The 18,331-nt window shown below is 39.3% G+C and overlaps 1 protein-coding gene across 6 annotated transcripts in view; it reads left to right on the plus strand.

Annotated features, from left to right (window-relative positions):
• PTPN13 (protein tyrosine phosphatase non-receptor type 13) overlaps positions 1 to 18,331 on the plus strand; it is a 129,593-nt gene that overhangs the window by 68,796 nt on the left and 42,466 nt on the right. For all 6 annotated transcript variants that reach the window (XM_087737143.1, XM_087737147.1, XM_087737148.1 and 3 more), the window contains 5 exons: positions 7,297 to 7,392; positions 9,284 to 9,383; positions 15,872 to 16,091; positions 17,584 to 17,658; positions 17,768 to 17,942. In XM_087737143.1, coding sequence (XP_087593269.1) covers positions 7,297 to 7,392; positions 9,284 to 9,383; positions 15,872 to 16,091; positions 17,584 to 17,658; positions 17,768 to 17,942 — 666 coding nt within the window. The remainder of the gene's footprint in view (positions 1 to 7,296; positions 7,393 to 9,283; positions 9,384 to 15,871; positions 16,092 to 17,583; positions 17,659 to 17,767; positions 17,943 to 18,331) is intronic.

Raw genomic sequence — 18,331 nt, forward strand, 5'->3', positions numbered from 1 at the left:
AAACTACAAAGAAACTTAAAGTGACATGTGGCTTATTTCTTCTTTAACTTATTTTGGGTTAAGCTGGCAAACTTTTTTGTTATTCATAAAACCTTAAGGAGGTGACTGCCTTGGAAAAAGAAATGTTCTCATGCACAGACTCTGGTATGCCAAGCTTTCCCTCAGAACAGATTTTTTCGATCCAAATTATAAACTCATGAGAAGTACAGTTTATAGTGGAAAGAATGACAGAGCTTTAGTTACAGCTGTGCTGTAATAGAGTAGTTTGTACTGAGCTGCAGACCAGCTAAACTGCACTATAATCTACAGTCAGAACATCTCGGATTTAGCCTCACAAGCCTTCCAAAGACAGCGTCATTGCAAGTGCCTTGCTCATGAACTTGCTGTTTTATATCTTATTCTGCTGTACAGTTTCAGGGTTGAGGTTGTTTATTTATGTATACTAAAGATGATTGTTCATGATTAGGTGCTTAGCCAGATGGGGGGAAGGGAAAGAGACTGCTATTTGACTTCAGGTGTAGCCAATTCTGAACAGTAAGAACGGATTCCACAAATATGTGTTAATCTTGCCAAGAGATGGGAGAGTAAGTTCTGCATCTCCACTGCTATTGTTCATTCTTGGTTTTGTTATGTAGGTTTTGTGAGCTTAGGCAGAATTGTTTAGAGTTGTGAAGTTGTGAGATGTTAAACCCAAGCAGTTTATCTGTACCAGGAGAGCAGATTTGGGTTTTGTTGTTCTTTTGAAACTTGGAAATTGTTGCTTGGCACCAACGGACAGTGTCTCATTTCAGAGAGAAAATAATATTCTGCCTTTTACATTTTGCAAGCCTGCATTGCCTCTCAAGAGCGTGAGTGTCAGCTGTTCTCCTTTGCTCCCAGCTTTCTTTGTCTTCTCACCCACAAAATTGGTTGTATCTTCTGAGAGTGATGAAGTGTAAACACGCTTCAGTTTTCATATCTCAGGCCTGCCTTCAAATGGCACAATAGTAAGGCACAAGGCTGTGAGATGGTAGCCTTGTATGAATCTCTCCCTTTTATTTGCTTAGGCAGCTTCCCCCGCCCTTGTTTTGAGTGTATGCATAATTCAAAGTGAATTGGTTTATGTGTTACTTGAGTGAAAGTGCATCCTTCTTATTTTATATGCAGTTTTGCTTATGAGGATATTGTGAATGAGATACATGAGGGAGCAAGGTGTAAAGATTGCCTGTGTCCTGGTGGAATACAGGAGCACAAAACCAGTTAGGAGAGTAGTAATGTTAGCTGGCTGTGGGTTAAATAGCAGACAGGGAGGAAAAGGAGGGGAGGATACCAAAAAAGCTGATCTTGCTGAAGCTTTGGAATGCTGAATCCAGGGGTGGGAGAATGGGGGTGGTTTGGAAATATTCTCAAGCCTTTGTTAAATGTTTTTGCAGTTGGGAACCATGTGAATCCCAGAGCTTCAAGTTGTGTTTATCCCTCTCTCTTTTTACCTTTGATTTTTCCAACTGAAAACCCAGATGATTAAGTCCTCTTTTTTTTTTTTTTTTTGTCCACTTATTGCTCTCTGCTTCATACAGTCAGCAAGAAGAGGCAGTAATATTCTGTGTTTGTAGAGATGCGTCTCTGCCTCCTAAGTCTTTTGTGTCTTTATCTCACAAAACAATGTTTTCATTAGCTACCCTGAAGAGTCATCTGGACCCTATTTATAAAACTTCCATATTATGACTGTTTAGGTGGGGAGTTACGGTTAGGGATACTCTAAATGTCCGGATTTTAAAAGCTCTCTTAGTTTGAAGCTGCATTTTTGAATAAGGGAAAAATTCTGCAGGTAATCAGGCAGCTGTCGGTGGTAATTTATCCCAGCAAATGAAGCCGCAGAGATTTGAATTTGGGAGCTTCTGTAGAAGTGGGTTAAATGGGAGATTGGATTTAGGGCAAAAGAGGAATAGCTACTTTACAAACTTACCTCTGTAAAGTCAATGAAGTGTGCATTCTTTCTTTTTCTCTTGAATTGTATGTACTCAGTTCACGTGTAGGCTAAGCAGAGGAAATGCGAGTCATCCACAATGGTATATCTGTTTGCATGTGAAAGCAAATTAAGGCTCAGTTTACACATGTCTCACGACCATTGTGCTGCAGTATGATTTAAATTCAGTGGTGACGAAACAGAGTCTCATGTGGTTGGTATGTCTGGTAAGGGTAAGGTTCAGTGAACAACGTTCAGAAATTGTAATAATGAAGCTGAAGGGTAGGATAATGGACTGATACTATTTTAGATAGAAAACTTTCAGTTGTTAATTTTACTGAGACTACAGAGTTGGCTTTTCAAGGAAAAAAATAAATGTTTGAGGGATTTCTGTAAAGTACAAGTACTCTGGCATCAGCCACTATTATTTTGTTCTGAATTACACAGTTTAACATAAGGTAGCAAAACAGCTCTTGCAATTCCGTAATTGCACAGCAAAGTGGAATCTGCTTTATTTGCTTTATCAAGCTTTCAGCAGCTCGCACAGTCTGGGATTACCAATTTTTAGTCAACACATTGCGTTCTCAGTTGGATAAAACATTTAAATCAAACAACGTTACTGGCCGCACTTTCAGTCTGTGTCTGTGTCCATTTACATGCCTTATCCTAGGTGGCACAAAAGAAGGGGGTCTTTCTAAGTACAAGACACTGAGTTCTTACCAGACCCTGGAGTTGTTATTTTTAATCTTGCTGTTTTCCTTTCCAGCCTAGCCCTAGAGATGTGTGTGTTCCGCAATTTTGCAAGGCTCTGTTTCTTCCTGTCACTCGGATCCCGCTGGGCCCTATGCATCAGATGTCCGTTAGGCTCTCTAGGGAGTCGCCTGGATGACTAGTGACTTGGGTTGCATGCACAAGACAGCTTTTTAATTTAGAATATGGGTGGTGGCAATCTGGCAAGTTAAAATGAGCCTGCTCCCCTGGAAGGCTGAATGGATTTATTTCCCTGTGCACTTGTTGGACATGAATCCTTACCAGGGATTTATTCTGGATCTCTACGTTCTTCCTGTTAAACCTATGCTGCCTTGCATAAGATAATTCAAGTTTTCTTAAATGAAAAGAGGAAAAGGAAGAGTCAATATGACTCTAGCCGATTGGTTAAACTCTTGTGAAAGAAGCAAGTCCCAACCTCTCCTAAAGGACAGTTAATGTCTTTTAAATGGTATTACAGTAACATTCTTAGGTAAGAGACACCCACCGATAAACCGCAAAGAGCAAACAAGAGCTCCTTCCTTGTCATGAAACTGCCGGTTTAACTCTGCCATCTTCTCTGTCCTTTTCCTTCTCTGTACAGCCAGTAATAATTCTGTAATAATGTGCATTTGAAAACCTGTGTATCTAATGTGAGTCATGTGTTCAGGATAATGAAATTCCAAGCTAAATGTGGTTCTCTGATTTCTGTTGAAGTTGGCTGAGATGAGGCTTTCTGTAAATTACTTGTCTGGGCTTGCATGCCTTGCCTTGCGTAAATAGTGTGTTTTGTTATTTTATGCTGCGTTAGGTGCCTGTAAGGTTGTGCTCTGCTGGCTTTGATAGGGAGAATGAAAAAGCACCACCGCAGCACGAAGTAGGACAAACACAGATTTTTCAAGTTGTAATGATTCATTCCTCTCTGCATCGTGGTGCTACCACGTGTTAACTTATATTATTGGTACAAGTTTTATATATTAGTTTTAGTTACGGACTCTTAAAACATGCTTAAACTCAGGTTTGTTTTTCTACTAAGGTATGAAATGACTGAAGTGTTCTGGTAAGAGACTGAAATCTAAACACTGAAATGTTAAGAAGGGGTAACTGGTAGAATAATTTTTGCTACAGTGTGCTTGATGTTTCTAGAAGTTAAATCAATTCTGAAGTCTTTCTTCAGTTACCAAAAAAAAAAAAAAAAAAAAAACAAAAACAAAAAAAAAAAAAACAAAGGAAAAACCAGACCAAACCAACAAACCAAGGCCATTCAGAATTCCCAGGGAAAATTGTAAATGTGGGAGATAAGTTGTTTCATTGTCGTCTTTAGGTTTTAGTGATGTCGTCTTTCAGTTTCTTCCCAGCCAGACAGGCTGGAAGTTTGTCCTCATTTTTTAAACTATTGTATGAAAAGCTTAACTTTAACTTGATCCCAGAATTGGGACTTTGTGAGCTTTGGAAGCCAGTTCCTAATTAGAAGTTTGGCTTGGACATGATCCAAGTGCCTTCTCTGAAGTTAAAACCTAATATGACATGTTAGAATTGAGGAGAATTTGCTGGAGCAGAGGAGAAAGCATAAATTATTTGGGTAATTTTGCAAGCATTATAGATACAGTAGTCTCAATATTTAGAATTTAATTGCATGTTTGCAGGTCTGCAGTGCATACCGTGTTCGTGCCCTGGAAAAGATTATGTTTGGTTAAGAGGAGGTGCGATGTTGGGGGGACATATAGGGAGTGTATATAGACGTGTGTATACCAGCAGAGAACTGGAAGGTGGTTGCCAAAGAGAAGATGCCCCAGCAGCAAACAGTTCCACATCTGTATATATTTTCCCTAAACTGAGCAAAGTGAAGAAAAATCTAGAGGATTCACCCTGAATTTCAGGCTGTAGCTTCTTAATTTCCTTTAAACTTTTGTCCCGAGGCTGAACAGGCTGATAGTCATTGATGCAGCCCCACGTGGAAAGGTTGTAAAATGCATCCAGAAGATGAGAAGAATGCCTTTGCTCATGTTACTGGGATAAGTTGTATGGTCTTGGCTAGGGAGAAAGATGTGACAAGAAAGGAGGAGGGTGGTCCCATCTCTGTCTCTACTTGTGAATGCTGGGAGAATAGGTTTAAACCTAGCTGGGTTTCATGTGCAGGTCTGTGAAAACACTGAGATAAGCAGTGAATGGGGATCTCGCTTTATGTTTCTTGGCTCATGAACTTACCCCTCGACCTACAGCAGGGTGCCAACTCCTGCTAACAGGATGAGTCAAGAGAAGTCAAATACCCTGCAGAGGATCATGCCACCACATACAAACACTTGCTTCATGTTTTAACTCTAGATTTCTGTTTTTCCACTTTACATTGATTTTTTGCGAAATTTCATGTCTCGAAGAACCAGGATGGAGCCACAACTTGTGTGCAATTCAGGAAGCCCAGGCTGCTGACTAGGTGGAAAAAAATAAATCTGTTTAAAATCTCATGCTATATTTTATTGTTCCTTTTCCATCCTCTTACTTCAAAGTTGGTTTAGCAGACTTGAAAAACCTACAGCTAATAGAACTACTGGGAAAGAAAAGATCTGTTTTCAGTTAAACGTTTCTCTGCTGTAGCTCCAGTATCATGTTTGGATTGATGCCTCACTTAAAGGGCTGGGAGCATTTTAAAAATACATCTCCAAAAGCTACCCGCTGAATTTGTTTTTTATTCCCCTTGTTAGGCAGGTAATTGCTAGATTGGCAGTAGATTTCCTTGTAAAATCCAGAATGCTGAAAGTAGCCGTTGTGAAAGACTGAAGCAACCCCACCCCCCCACGCCCTCCCCAGTGAATTCTCGTCATCTTGCTGTTGGTTGGTTTGCAAATGTGCAAGCAGTATTGCTCGTTTCTGAGAGTAATGTGAAATGTCCTTAGGATTAATTGGGTTTTATGCTGCTAAGCTGCGCAACTGGGATGGGCTGGCAGGAGCAGTTGGTTTCATGGGTTGATTGGTGACTTGCTTACTTCTCCCAGTGTTCTTAAAGAATCTTGCATTTGGTGGGGCAGTAGGGAACTGTACAACCCAAGTGAGCTGGTAGAAATGCAGGAAATGCTGGCTTTTAAGGAGGGAGGTTTTGGAAACAGATAGTCCAAAATTAACATGAACTAGTCCTTAGTCTTGATCTACTGTATTATCTTCTGTCTTTTCATGCCTTTTTCCTATTTGGAGTTTTCCCTGCTTCTGTAGGAAGTCTGAATGAATAGTGCTGTTGACTGCATGTCTAACTTGTCCTCTGACTTAATACAGGTTATGCTGCGGGTTTATTGTTCTTGCAGGATTTTTCACCAGGCGTTTTGTTTTCTGGATGTGGGAAGTTGGAACCTCCGACTTCATTTTTGCAGCCTCCAGACTCATCTGCTCATGTGTTCCCCATTTTGTGTTCTTACATTTTATATTCCTTGCTGTAGTGATCTGCACTTGTCTTCACAGCAGTTACATGTGTTTTCTCTATATCATCACTTTTATTTTCAAAAACATCAACTGTAGTTTGACCAGAGACAGCCTTCTGGCAGATGAAGACACCTGAAGTTTTCTCTCACTTAGACAGTGAAGGATTGGTAATCCCAGAATGTGGGGACTTTTTTGTTTTGTTTTCTGCTTTTATGCACGCTATGTGGTTGGTTGTTGGCTTGTGCATAGGAAGGTTTTGGGAGATTGTTGCAAATGACACGTACATTCCCCTTCTGTGGAGTCCTTTGCTCCAGTATGTTATTTAAAGAATCCACTGAGAGTGCTGTATTGATTTCTCATCACATGCAGTTAGCTGTTCTGGTTAATTAAATATCCTATAGGGGCTTATTAATTGGTTGTTAATCATGTTTTGTGGATGTCAAGGATGAGCTGAATGAATTATAATTTTCCAGTTCCTGCTTTGTCGCTGTGGATATTTTTCCTTTTTCATCATGAAGGAACCAGGGACTGAGTCCTGGTGGTTGCTTTGTACACAGGAGAATCATAGAATCGTTTAGGTTGGAAAAGACCTTTAAGATCATCAAGTCCAACCGTTAACCCAGCACTGCCAAGTCCACCCCTAAACCATGTCCCTGAGCACCACGTCTACAAGGCTTTTAAATACATCCAGGGATGGGGACTCAACCACTCCCTGGGCAGCCTGGTCCAGTGCCTGACTACCCTTTCAGTGAAGAAGTTCTTCCTAATACCTAATTTAAACCTGCCCTGGCGCAGCTTGAGGCCATTTCCTCTAGTCCCGTCAAGAGGTGCACACCAAATGTTTTCATCAGTTTTGTTTGCAGGAGGATTGTTTTTTTTTTTTTTTTCTTGGGTTTTGCTGTTTTTTAAATACTAGTTTTAACTTGGAAGTGATGATGAGAGAAGTTCAGAGGAGGTGGCTCTGTTAGGATAGCCAAGAGAGGCCAGGCAGACCACAGAACCCTCAGGCTGCAGGGACAGAATGGGACTGCACAGCGTCCACTGCCTCTTTGCTTTCAGACTCCATAGCCACAGACGGACATTTAAAAACGTTCTGAAAAGATTCAAAAAATTTCAGATGTTAATTTGTATTTGATTTTTGCATTAGAACTGTTGCTCTCTTACTCTTCTAATACCCTGATTTAAACTTTCAGAGCCTTTGAGAAGGTACAAGTCTTACCACAGCGATGTTTATAGTACTTCGAGTGAAAGTCCATCTGTTATTTCTTCGGAACCAGATTTCAGGCAAGGTAAGACCTGTGGTTAAAAAAAAAAAAACACAAAAACAACGAAAACAAAAACAACAAAAAACAAACAAACAAAAAACCGAAACAAACAAAAAAAAACCCCAAACCAACCAACTAACCAAACAAAAAAACCTGAAGAAAAAAGTTAAAGATGAAAAATAGATCCCAAAAGTATGAAGTTAAATCTTTAGTAGGAGGCTTGATGATTGCCACTAATACGAAGTTGTAAGATGATCTCATGTAATGACAACATTGTGTACAGTTCAGCATAATTGGCAGTCTGTTCAGAAATGCATTTGACATTTAGCTTTCTGGAAGGGAACGTGGTAGGAAAACCTGGAAATGGTTAACTTTTTACTGGAGTGCTTGTTTTAAATAACATGTTGTCTTCAGAAGCACAAAAATGATCAAGTTATTAGCGTACAATAACAGTAAATTGCAAAAGCTTTATATGGGACATACATGGTTTAATTATTTTTATATCAGTGGGTTTTACTGTGAGGGTTAGATGGTTGATAATTTATAGGCCAAGGATTTCAGTGTAATGCAAAAGTAGTACATAGTACAGGCTGTTTGTATGATAAATTTAACTAAGTTCTATGAAGTTAATGGCTTAGAAAAGCAGGTGATAATATGAAGGGTTGTTTGCTGATACATGGCAGGAAGGGTTTTCTTTACACAGTGGAAGCACAGCATAGAAGGAAATGCTTGGAGCATTTTTTTTTCAAAAAGTGCTAGAATGGTGAAAAGAAGTCAAGAGGAGAGCACAGTTGATTAAACGGTCGGCTTCGCCGAATCATTATAAGTGATGGAGACAAACCATTTGATGAAAATGAGGAAAGAAAGCAATAGTTAGGAAGCTAGAGTATAGCTGCACCGTATGTATTCTGTACGCACAGAATTCCAACCCAGCCTCCCTGTACTCGCTGCTCTCTCTGCCTTCCTTGTGTTTGTCTGTCCTCCCACTTGCCGAGCCAGAAGCCTAAGGAGCGGTAACAAGTAGCAAGGCGCTTGTAACGCATTTCTCTTCATTTTCTTGCCATTTAGAACAGGCTGCTCATGTTTTCCAGTCCAAAGTCAACAACTCCTAAGTTTGTACAGGCAAGAGAGAGCTGCTTTCTGGCTACTAGCAGTAGTATTGCTGGACCCAGTGAAATGACTATCAAGGAGAACTATTTCTAAATCAGTGTGGCTGCAATGTGTTCTGCAAGAGCTCTCCTGCTAGCTCTGTTTATTGAGGGTACGCTAAGAGATGAAAGTGAAGTAGTTTGCTAAATCAAGCTCTAAGTGTAGCATCTCAGATGCTGCAACAGTAAGATGTACCAGCAAAGGAGATAACTATTACAAATAGCAAGTTAGTATATTGCCAAAAGAAAAAAAAATTTGATAAATTATAAGGAGTCAGATTCCAGGGACAAAAATTGAACACAAGAGCTCAGCAATATATATACTGGTTTCCTAACTCTCTTCTTGTGAACTGGATGCATAAGCTTTACCTAGCTGCTCTGTTTCTGTTCTGGAGTGGTTTTGTATGTCTCTGCCATGTATGTGTCTCAGCTCATAGCTGACAAAGAAATGTATCACCTTGGAAGGGTGTCTGTGCAGTTGTGTGGGGTTTTTTTACTGTGGTTTCTTTTAGGCCTTCCTTAGTACTCTTCAAAGGACTTGTGTAGTGCAGCTGTCTTCATTGGGGGAAACTATAAGATCGCTTTGAAAACTGAAATCAACTTCATAATGCTAGTTTGTCTAATACTGTAATGCCATTGTGCAGAACACATGAATCTGATTCCTTCTAAGTAATCTCATAAGACTGATAAGTCCCTGATTTTTAGACGGGATTACTCTGTGTGCTTTGTTGCTCAGTCAGGTATTAATTTGTCTTTTGGTTTGCTAGTGAGAAGAAATGAAGGTTTCAAGAGAGATGATGCCAGTGGTGCTTTGCCAGGTGCTGATGATATCTCCACATCAAGTCAAGCTAATTCTCAGAGGGCAAGGTAAACCCTGTGAAATCAATATGTCTTGGAGGGCTTTGTCTTTATCAAAAAAATTATTTTAAATCTGCAAGCGAATTTTTCACTCCCATCCCAGCTTCTGTTTAAGGTTTAAAAAAATGCCATGTTGTACTTGCAAGAAAATAGCATTTCAGAATTACATATTGCAGACTGAAGTAAAAGTCTCGTGATGCACTGTGGTGTAGAGGTAAGTATACCGGATAGGAATCCAAATTCAGTTCCCATATTTAATGGAGACTGGGTTGTACTCTATCAAGTTGCTATATCTGTCAGAAGGTCAGGGGCTATGTTCTGCTTGGAAATATTTAATAATTTTTATTTTGATTATACTTTTCTAAAATAAAGTTCTGGAAAGTATTGATATTAATACAGATTAATTTGCATTTTTTTCATTTAATAAGGAAATGATAGCATGCTTATTTCTTTGAAATGCACCAAAAGCCATACATTTGGTTGGTTATTCTGGCAAACTCTTAGTTTATGTTGTTGTGTTTGGATTAATTTTTTTTAATACCTCAGCACTGATTAGGCAGGCCAATTCAGTAACAATTTATGCTTTTTGAAATTTATTTTGCTGTGCTGTGTATTTGAATATTACCTCTGTTTGGGTTTCATTTTTTCAAGTGCTGTTCATCAATATTGCTTTAAAAAGCAGGTTCTGCTTTATACGTCACCTTAATACAGCATCTTTGTACAGCAGAAGCGTATCTTACCATACCTGCTAGGTTTTGAGAGTGGTTCCATTCTAAATGTTTGAGAATTTTTATTGCCATTGACTTTCTGGACAGAAAATTTTGTTCTTCTAGTCTCTGCCAGATGCTGAATCACCTTAGAATATTTTATCAAAACGATTCAAATAACTTTTGTAGTAAGGGAAAAAGAAAAAAAAAAAAAAAAAAAAGGTTGTGTTTTCCCCCTGTTCCCTCACCACATTTCAACAGCAAAGCCTTCTCTGAGCAGCTTTGGGCTTTATTTGGGGTAGATCAGGAGACAGTTTGCTGCTGTGCTCAGTATTTTAGGATATTTGTATGGTTTGGCCATAAGTTGGATGGGAATCTTGCTCTATCCTATTAAAGAAACTTAGAGGTGTCTGAAGATTGAAACTGTTTCAGGTGATGTGGCAAGGCTGTCAAATGTGTCCTCTGGGCATAGGATGATGTGCAGTGAGTAGGGCTTAGAGCCATGCTTTGAACGTGGAGATGAAAATAAATGAACATCTGCTTCTTGCACTATATTGTGTGCCTTAAATGGATCTGAGTAAGGCAGGGTCTCAGATGAGCCGTATCCAAATGCAGATGAACAGGAGAACAGTCACTTGGAAATCCTACAGCTTTCGGTGATCTGCTGAGCAGCAGCATTGGTTTTCTTACTACTTGCACTTTGCCTGAAAAATGCGAAGTCATTTGGAAATGTATAGATTGGCATTCCTTGCAGGGGAGAAGTATTTAGGCATTGCTTAGCTGGGTCAGCACTGCTTTGTTGGCAGGAATGTGGTATCTGTTCATGTAACAGTGCATGTGTTAAACTGCAGTGTCCAAGCAGTCTTAGAAATCCAGCCTGTCTTGATGTAAGAGGATTTTGGCTGGTAGGTGAGCTTTTAGGGCAAATTTTCAAGGACTTGGGTGACAGGTTTATGTTCCATGTAACCCCGTTAAAGAGCTGTAAACTTCTGCTTTGCATTTTATGCTCTCTTAGCACCACACTAAAATGGCAAAGTAGACTATTACTACTGTGTGTACAGAATGACCATGTAGCTTTCTTAACTTATTTGCCATTGTTTTTTTTCTTTTGGTGAATACGGCTAAGTCAACCTTCATTCTTCTTTGAGTTGAACCCAGGAAAGCTGCCAACTCAACACTGTAGCTATGCTTCAAAAGAGAACAGCAGTAATTTGCAGATGCTGATAGAGAACTTTTGTTTCTATTTACTTTCCGTTTCTGAAACATTTTGTAGTATGTGGTATGTAAATGAGTCACATTATTGTAAATGAATCAGGCCTCTTATGCAAGTGAAAATGCCATGGTAAAACAGTACGTACTTTCTCATGGTTCCTTTTACATTATTTTACTTGATACTGCTCTGTTAAGACCGGTACCTTCAATGGGCGTAATTTGTATATGTGTGAAATCTAGAAGGAAAATATTGTTTTGTAAGTGCAGCATAGACTTATCTGTTGTGCTTAGCAATGGAGTGAATTTTACATGTATGTAACTATACAGTCTTACTTCAAGGCTTAGTATTTTTTTGAATCTCCTGTTTCTGCATGGCCTCCTCTCTATGCCTTTGGTAAAAGGTACCACTCTGCCCTTGCACAAAAATGTCATGATAATGTACCACAGATAGCTCTTTACTGATTTTCATAATTGTTCCCCTCTTTTCATAAGGTGAAGAAGTTTCTTTTTTTTTTTTTTTTTTTAAATCTAAGTACCAAACTAGTAAGTATATTCAAGACGGAAAAATGAGGCTGAACTCCTGAAAGCTAGTTTTACTAGGTTATTTTGTAGACCTATTGAGAAACAGGAAAGCAGCCATGAGCAGAATTTGGTCCTAAAATAATACTTAGATAATATCTCTGTTAATTATGTGAGCTGAATAGAAAACGGTACGTGCACTCTGTCTCTCTCTTTCTCCAACAACTGTTAAAACTTTCCAGTGCTAACAAGTGTAAAAAGGAATACCATCAAAGATAGTAGCTAGTTAAGCAGGGAGATTTCTAAGAAAATAACTTAATATTTTTATCCAGAACATTGCATGCTGCTGCTTTAAAATGTCCTGTGTTGCAGAAGATCATGGCTTTTACAATTTCAGAAACATAAGCTCTCAAAGTAAAACTCTTGATAACAAGTAGATCCAAGGAGCAGATTCTCAGAGTTTACATTTTTTGGCTGTTCGCTTGATTTCAGGGTTTGGGAGACTATATGCTACTTAATCCATTACTTGAATTCCATCAGCACTTGGGAGCATGTTTCAGTGGTTTTCTCTGTGTTCAGAGATACCATCTGTACTTCAATACATATTGAATTTACTGCTCCTGTGGTTTGTCCTTAGAGGCAGCCTGCTTGATTATCCACGGAATTATCCTTGTAAAACTGAGTTGTAAATCAAATAGGGGGATTTGAATTTGAGGGAGTCTGCTGCCAATATAAAAGAAAACCAGTGAAGCTGTTCAGAGTTACTAGCCAGCGTGACTTGCTGTTTGGGTGGGCTGGCCTGCTCTTAAACTAGCAGAAGCCATAGATTTTTCAGCAGTACGCTCAGAGTACACTTAAACCCTTCTCATGGCCTGTGACTGTTGTTATCCTTTAAACTTCTTGGAATGCTTTCCTCATGGCAATGGATACTTGTGTCTGTGTTTCCTCTTTGCTTCTTGTATCCCCTATTTTTGCCCATTCCCGCCTCTCCCCCCCCCCCTTTTTTTTTTCTTTGTCTTCCTTTACTATTTCTTCCTTTTTCTCTCTAGGAGCAGCAGCTGACATGGATCTCTTCCTTCTGTTGCCTTTTCCTTCCACTAGATTTCATTTCCATATCCTTCCTACTTTACCAAAAGGCATCAGTCTTTCTCGATCTATTCCTGACCTTTCCACTGCACTAATCATTAGAGAATGCCTGCCTGCTTCCCTTCTTCCAGCTTCCTTCTCTGATCCAATACCTGCTAATTTCTTGGTAAGTACACTAGGTGAGGAGTTAATTCGCTTCCCGCTTTTATAGGAGCCAGCCTTCCAGGTGACAGCTCACCTACTGTCTTCAGGTTAATAAGTAACTGAGATTCTGGTTTGCAGTCAAGCATTGATGAAAATACAGAGTAGCAGCCAAATACTTGTCTTGTGAAGTACCATAGGAAACACACTTTTATGATGTTATATGTTAGGAATGTTGTTTGGATTTTTTTTGTTGTTGGAGTAATAATACTTGAATATTCCGAAGTTCACAGAAGAACTCTACCTGTATCTGTCAACAGTATCTCCTCTTCTGTAGAATGAGAGATGCATTCCTTGTCTTGGAACCTAAAGAGTGAATCATGCTGACATGCTCCATAGAAAATTGACAGTCTGACCAAGCCAGAGTTAGTTTTACTCATCCAGGATGCTGAAGCATGCTGATTTCTGGTTGGTGACAGTGCTTATACACTAAGTTAGGAAAATTTTTAAACCATTAGGTTTTTGAGCTTCCTCCCTGGACACCCCACACCCACCCCAGTTTTCAGAGAAACTAATATATGTCAATGAAGATGATAAACCAATATAATGATAATATTTTACGCAGTAACTTATGATTGCTTCTATTGCACAGAGCTGTATGTTATTAAAAAGGCAAAATTTTTTTCTGCGGTAGGGGTTTTCACATTAGCAAGTGTTTTCAGATACAGCCAGTTGCAACATGCCTATCTTTTTCATATCATCTTTGATAATTCATAGATATTTATGTTCCGAAAGTGTTTGTTTTTGTTTTATTTCAGAGCCCATCCTTAGACCTTGATCTGAAGGGCACTTGTGGGTGTATTTTACTTAGTTCATTGTGAATATTCCCACATACGTCGATCTTAATAAGCTTCCTCTTGGTGAAGAGCTAAGCACGTGCACAAGTCTTTGCAGGCCTGAGGCCTTTTCTCATTACTTTGTCCTTTTAGGTGCACGTTATTAAGTCTGTTGCAGAAGGGAACAGAGGAGGGAAGCAATGCTATGAAAGCCCTGCGCAATGGAAAGGATAATGGGCTTACATTAATACATTTTTCTGTAACTACCCTATATCTTCCCTGAAATTCCATTTGAGGAACTTCAGCATTGTTTTGCCCGGTTTGTGGTGCATTAGTGGCATTTTATTGTCTGGACTCTCATGATAACATAACTCTTCTTATTTTAATGCTGGTTTTGTATGCTAACCAATGAAACTTCAGTATTAAAAAAATTAAGAGAGTGTGGTGCACCGTTCACGCTATTGGCATTCATTAGAAACTTTTCTGTAAAAAGATAAGCATGTCCGCTAATTAGCATAGACAACTGTACTGTCTGGATAGGTGCATTTTCTTTTGGTTTATTAACTGATTTGTCATTCACCAAACTTACCTTTAGGTTCTTTTAAAAAGTATGTATATAAATTCAAAGTCTTTAAAGTCTGTAGATCACCTTTTACTACAAAGGGCTGTACGTCAGTGTCAGTGCAGGACTTACTCTACATTTATCTGCATTCCTAAACTTCAGTGCAATGATATGCAGGCTTCAAAACACTTTCTTTGCTCTTTCATGTTTTTCATTAGTCTAGCGTACTATCTAAACTAACACTTGGCTTAGAGTTGCTAAAAGTGTTTTCTGGTGGATGAAAGTCTTGTTAGTTCCCCCTGTCTATTTGTGTTTAAAAATTGCCTCTGTATAGTTACCTTAACAGAGGGAGAGTATTGTTTTTTCTCATTTTAGGATTTCTAAAGAAGCTTTGATTAGTTTATATTTAGTTTGGGGTTTCAAGGTGTTTTTCTGTAAGCATGGGACAGAGGGAGGGGAGTGGAAGTTGGTTTTATTTTTCTTGGATTTCTCCTTTCTTCACATTTCCTAACCTCCTGGTTTTCAAATAAAAAATGTCTTTTGTTCACCCAAAATGGGACAGGCATTTCTTTCCTTCCACAGAGAATAAAATTGGTAGGACATTTGGGATCCATACGTGCTGAGAAAAGAACTGGAGGATAGGTTGCTGTGTTTTTCAGAAATACTGATGAGGTTCTTTGTTTTTCTCTCTTTTCCTTCAGATTATTAATTTAGACTCTAATTTATTTTTTGTGGTGGCTGTGTATCAACCACGCCATTCTTGGGAATTTAAAAGAAAAGGGATTTTTTTTTCAGCAAAATAAGATGATGAAAACATTAGAGTATGATATTTAGAATAATTTAGTATATAGGATGTGGATACATACAAAATATTTATATAAATATTTCAAGCTATACTACTGCTCAGAAAAATCAGGGAATAAATAACAGTGCTGTGCAAAGAGTTTGTAAAGAATTGCTACCAAGAAAAAGTGATTGGAGCAATATTTACTTATATATAAGTACACTATTATTTTCGTTTTGTCTTTAACGACATGTTTTCAAGCATGCCTTTTCCACGGTCCCTGCTTGAACAGAGAAATTAAGATATTGTCAAAGCATTAATATTTTTCTTCCCCCTGGGTGTTCACTGGTTTTGTACTGATTCACTGGGTTTGTAGTGTTAGGTATTTTTTAGACTGCAGCTGAGCCTTTATTTTCATATGAATAAATGACAGGCAGCTGTAGAAACTTGGCATGTTTGCTCATTTCCTATATTGATGGATTGCTGCAAAGTGCTAACCTCATGGCTGCTGAATAAATGTTGTGTTTAACGTAGTATTTGATAACTAGTTTTGTGGTTTTTCTGGGTTTCCACTTAGGTAAGTGCTTAAAGCAGCAGAATGTCTTAGGCATGCCTACTGATGTCTTTCACCCCCTCTGACTATACTGTAGGCAACATGAAGCACCATTTGAAGGCAATCTAATAAGTCAAGAAGTGATGGTAAAGCGTCAGGAAGAAGAAATGATGCAACTGCAAGCCAGAATGGCTCTAAGGCAGTCCCGACCTAACCTCTACCCAGGAGATGCAATTAGGTCCTCAATGCTTGACATCACCAGAGATCCGCTGAGAGAAATAGCCCTGGAAACAGCCATGACACAAAGAAAACTGAGGGTAATGCCCTGATCTCAGGTGAACTCTTATTGTCATTGAAACAGAGCAGTGTCTTGACTGAAACTCTTAATATGTGGGACTCATAAACTGGGTCCTGTAATAAACAGTCATCAACAGATTAAATACTAGGTGTTTGGTGTTGCCCTGATAGGAAAGACCTGCTGTCACAGGGTAAATGTCTGAGGTTTTGTGGCATTAGTGGCTGTGTAGCCTAAAGCAGTATCAAGAGATGCTAAAACATACAGCAAGCTTTGACTAAATATTGCATCAATTAAACAATATAGCGTCCTAACAAAGGTAAGGTGTAGTGTTCTCCTGTATTCTTTGGTGTTTTCAACCACTTCGATTTGCGTTTATTTCTCTTAGTGGAATGCGGATGTGTCCCACCAGCATCGAAGGTTATTAAATGAACAAGTTGGGAAGGTAAAGAAAGGCAGAGAGGATTCATTTGCCCTTTGGGTTCGCCCTGAATCACCGTGCAAACTCCCTTTTTCTTTCCTAGCTGTCTTGGTATGTGGATGAAATATAAGATTACAGAGAAAGAGGGAGACAGAGGTACAGGTAAATAGAGTGGCTGATGTTTAGAAGAGATGATGGCTTGATGCCCTCTGCTGCTGCTTTCAGTGAATTGGATTTATTTATTGTTATTTTTTTAAGGATGGGAAAACTTGAAACAAGACTCAGGTGAATTCACTGTCCTAATCCAGGGTAATAGTTCCTGTATCTGTCTCCAGTCCATAGCGCTCCGATGAGTTAGTTCATGTACACTAAAGCAGGTTGGTTCCCCCCGGCCCTTAAGAGGTTTACGTGCAGATGTTTTACATGTAGTACACAATAGGTAATAGGCAGTAGTCAATGAAGGTTTTCCCTCAAAAGGTGAATCTTGGGCCACTTTTTAATCAGTATTGAAGTGGGTATTGTGCAGAGGTCTTCCTAGAACAGTTTGGACAGGTAACCTCCTATAATTTACAGGGTGAATTAGTAGAACATTTATTTGTCTACAGGCAGACAGAAAATTGGCCAGGATCTCTACTTGAACCCAGCAGATAGGCTGAAACACTTTGGTCTTCAGGAGATGAGACTTGTGTGTCACAGACAGAGATTTGTCAAGGCGGAATTGCCACCAATGCAGAAAATCTTGGTACGGTCAGGCAGTTGCTTACTCAGATAAGCCCAGATGGTCCCAATATGCAACCCACACCCTGTATTTTAAAGGAAGACAAATAATATTACAGTGTTGGCTTTTTGCCCAGCAAATGAAGGAAAATATGCAGAGTAATAATGTCACCAACAGTGTAGCTTGCCAGTGGTATCTGGCATGCATGCTGGCAAAATCAGGTTCTTTAGACTTACCAGCCCATGGGAGGAATTCAGTACAGTTTTCTAGTTTCGGCCTTTGGTTCCTCTTTGGCATTTGCAGAGCAGGAGTTAACTGTGCTTCAGTCTTCTGTTCCAGCAACACAGTGTTCATTCATACTCTTGTGATTTGCAGAATTTCTTTGGCCCTGAGTTTGTGAAAATGACGATTGAGCCATTCATCTCCTTGGATCTACCAAAGTCTATCTTGGTAAGAAAGGAGCTATTCAGCAATCGGTGGCAGGGGAAGTATGTTAAACCAACAAATGCACTTTTATCACAATTGTAAGTGTTGGGATATTTTATTTCACAAAATGCAGACTAAAAAAGGGAAGAATGATGACACCAGGCGAAAAGTAAATGTGATGCTTCTAAGTGGGCAGAAGCTGGAGCTGACCTGTGATACCAAAACAATATGTAAAGATGTCTTTGATATGGTTGTTGCCCATATTGGCTTGGTGGAGCATCACTTTTTTGGATTGGCTACTTTAAGAGGTAAGAAAAATGATTTGATGTAGTTGACAGGTACAGAATAAGAAGAATTAGCTACATGGTGTTGAGAAAAGATAAGCAGAGAGTGCCTGGCATCTACAAAGCATTTACTTTGAGTTACGCTCTCTTGTATTGAGGCAAAATACATTCCTTGATGAAGAACTTCACACAATAAAATTCTGTGTTTGCCTGAGTAACTTTAGCTCATCTTGGGCAGCCTTTTCCCTTTGGCTGCTGAGTTTTCTTCCCTGCTGTTTGTTGCCTTCACTCTGACTAGTACCCCTCAGAGGACATGAAAGGGCTTTGGGTTCTGTTAATATGCCCTAGGCAGCGTTGCAGCCTCGTGTGGAGGCAGACCCATTGGGATGCATAGGAGGGCCCCTTGTATAGAG

This window comes from Nipponia nippon, unplaced genomic scaffold, assembly GCF_047370975.1.
Source record: "Nipponia nippon isolate SJK-2023a ecotype South Korea unplaced genomic scaffold, ASM4737097v1 scaffold_6, whole genome shotgun sequence".
Taxonomy (NCBI): Eukaryota; Metazoa; Chordata; class Aves; order Pelecaniformes; family Threskiornithidae; genus Nipponia; species Nipponia nippon.